Below are 2470 nucleotides of genomic sequence, written 5' to 3'. Positions count from 1 at the left end.
ATAGCGAATATATATATATATATTTATAGTTGAATTGATTATATATAGGTTTATAATAATTATGCATGAACTGCATGTATATATTTTAAAAATGATTAATTAGACAGAGCTGGGTAGGGTGAGAATTGAGGATGAAATTTTCGCAACGAAGGTCGGAATCAGCAAGCGATTGAATACGTCAAAAAGAGTAGTGTTAATGTTCAATTGAGGAACGTGGCAGTTAGTTTTTGAAACATCTTCCCAGCTCCCATTATCATCACTTGGCAGTCATTGAGCATAAACACTTTCTGATCAAGTTTTTAATTAATTCATCATCAAGATTCCTCATAATTAGGAAACTACATCCTCTCTGTTGCCCTACCTATAAATACCCATTCCATCGCTTAATCCTCTCATACAGTGTGTGTGTGTGTGTGTGTGTGTGTATATATATATATATATATATAGAGAGAGAGAGAGAGAGAGAGAGAGAAAAGCTGAGTTGAGTGAGAAATGGAGCTGAGTATTCAGGAGATGGTTAAAAAACATGTTGATGGAATTCCAAAGTGCTATCTTGTGGTTCCAGAACCTGCGGTTGAGGGAAAATCTCTTCCGGCAATCCCCGTCCTCGACATGAAAACTTTGCTTGCTCAAGAAACTAGAAATTCCCAGCTTCACAACTTGGACGCCACATGCAAAGACTGGGGCATATTTCAGGTTTTTATTTTTTACTTTTTTTATATTTTAATTATTTCTACTACTTCCCAATAAGTAGCTACACTTTGGGTATGTAAAATTTGAGACCTTGGTTGTTATGATGATGATGAAGCTGGTGAACCACGGCGTGGAGACGTTGGTGGAGAAACTCAAGTACGAGATTCATGAATTTTACAAGCTTCCTTTGGAAGAGAGGTTGAAGTTCAAGATTCGGCCTGGAGATATTGAGGGTTATGGTCAAACTGCTATTCTCACTGCCGATCAAAAAGTTGACTGGGCTGACAGATTTTACATGTTTACTAATCCCATTCACATAAGAAAACCTCATCTTTTCCCAGAGCTCCCTTCATCCCTCAGGTCCTCTCTTCCTCTCCTCCATATAAATCTCATCTTTTATTTAATCTTCTTTCCTTTTTTCTTTTGTGTGTGTGTGTGGTGGGGTGGTGTTTGTTTTGTAATCGTATTCGTATTTGTATTCATGTTTTTCACATGTGTATCGAGATGTGGTACTATAGCTAACGACAACGAGCAGTTGGGTAACATGTAGATGAATAATAGCACACATATAATCCAACAATTCATTAATGAATATTTCATCGCATCCAACCATATATAATAGCGTGATCCAGCAGTTCATGAATTAGATCCCGTCTATATTTTAGATCAGAGACTACTGATGATGCAATGCTTACATGATATATATTTATTTATTTATTTATTCTTTCTTCCGAAATATACTGAAATTGACACTATATATATATATATATATATCCAACTATTTTGTAAAATTGTCAAATATAATTTAATATACATGTGTGCAGAGAAACCCTAGAAGCTTACATACATGAGCTACAAAAACTGTCGAGGGCTTTATTTGAATTGATTGCGGAAGCACTTAAGATCGAGAGGACAGAAATAGAAGAAATGTTCGAAGATGGGATGCAATCAATAAGGATGAATTACTACCCGCCATGCCCGGAACCCAACAAGGTAAATGGGCTGACGCCCCACTCCGACGCCACCGGAATCACCATCCTCCTCCAAGTCAATGGAGTCGACGGCTTCCAAGTCAAGAAAGATGGAGTGTGGTTGCCTGTCAGCCCTCTCCCACATGCCTTTGTTGTTAATATAGGAGACGTCACTGAGGTAAAATTATATACATCAATTTACGACCCATTTTCGTTTTTTACTGCATCATCATCATCATGATCATATATATGCATGAACACGTAGCGATTTGCAGATATTAAGCAATGGATTGTATAAGAGCATTGAGCACAGGGTAACAGTGAATTCAGAGAAAGAGAGGATCACGATTGCAATGTTCTTCAACACCAAACTGAAAGCAGAAATAGGGCCACTGCCATCCCTCTTACTCAAACAACCCCCACTCTACAAGAGCATGACGGCGGAGCACTACGTCAAAGATTTCTTCTCCCGGAAGCTCAATGGCAAATCATTCCTCAACTACATGAAAATTTAATTAATACAAATTTAAAGATTTGTTATCTAATATTGTGTGTTTCTTTTTGTAATTTTTTCTTGGAACAATAATATGTATTGCATGTGCAAAATGTTTTATCAGATCAGATTTGGTCGAACCAAATCGCATAGCAAATGTATGACACTTATGATATACTTGAGATTGATCACTTACCTTGAACTATACATCACACTAATCATATAATTGATTTTGATCTGACCAAACCTGATTCAAATTAAAAAAAAATTTATATTTAATTTTCCTGTAATTAATGTAAAAGATCATGCATCC

The 2470-nt window shown here is 36.4% G+C and overlaps 1 protein-coding gene across 1 annotated transcript; it reads left to right on the top strand.

Annotated features, from left to right (window-relative positions):
• The first annotated feature begins 445 nt into the window (after window positions 1-445).
• Window positions 446-2261, top strand: LOC105175719 (protein SRG1). The gene is made up of 4 exons (XM_011098268.3): window positions 446-696; window positions 809-1053; window positions 1518-1842; window positions 1940-2261. Exons 1-4 carry the CDS (start codon window positions 493-495, stop codon window positions 2177-2179), a joined length of 1014 nt encoding a protein of 337 aa, XP_011096570.1. The 5' UTR covers window positions 446-492; the 3' UTR covers window positions 2180-2261.
• The last annotated feature ends 209 nt before the right edge of the window (window positions 2262-2470 follow it).

The sequence above is a fragment of the Sesamum indicum genome, linkage group LG12 (assembly GCF_026168435.1).
Source record: "Sesamum indicum cultivar Baizhima isolate 11 linkage group LG12, ASM2616843v1, whole genome shotgun sequence".
NCBI lineage: Eukaryota > Viridiplantae > Streptophyta > Magnoliopsida > Lamiales > Pedaliaceae > Sesamum > Sesamum indicum.
This window is presented reverse-complemented; position numbering and strand designations above follow the sequence as displayed.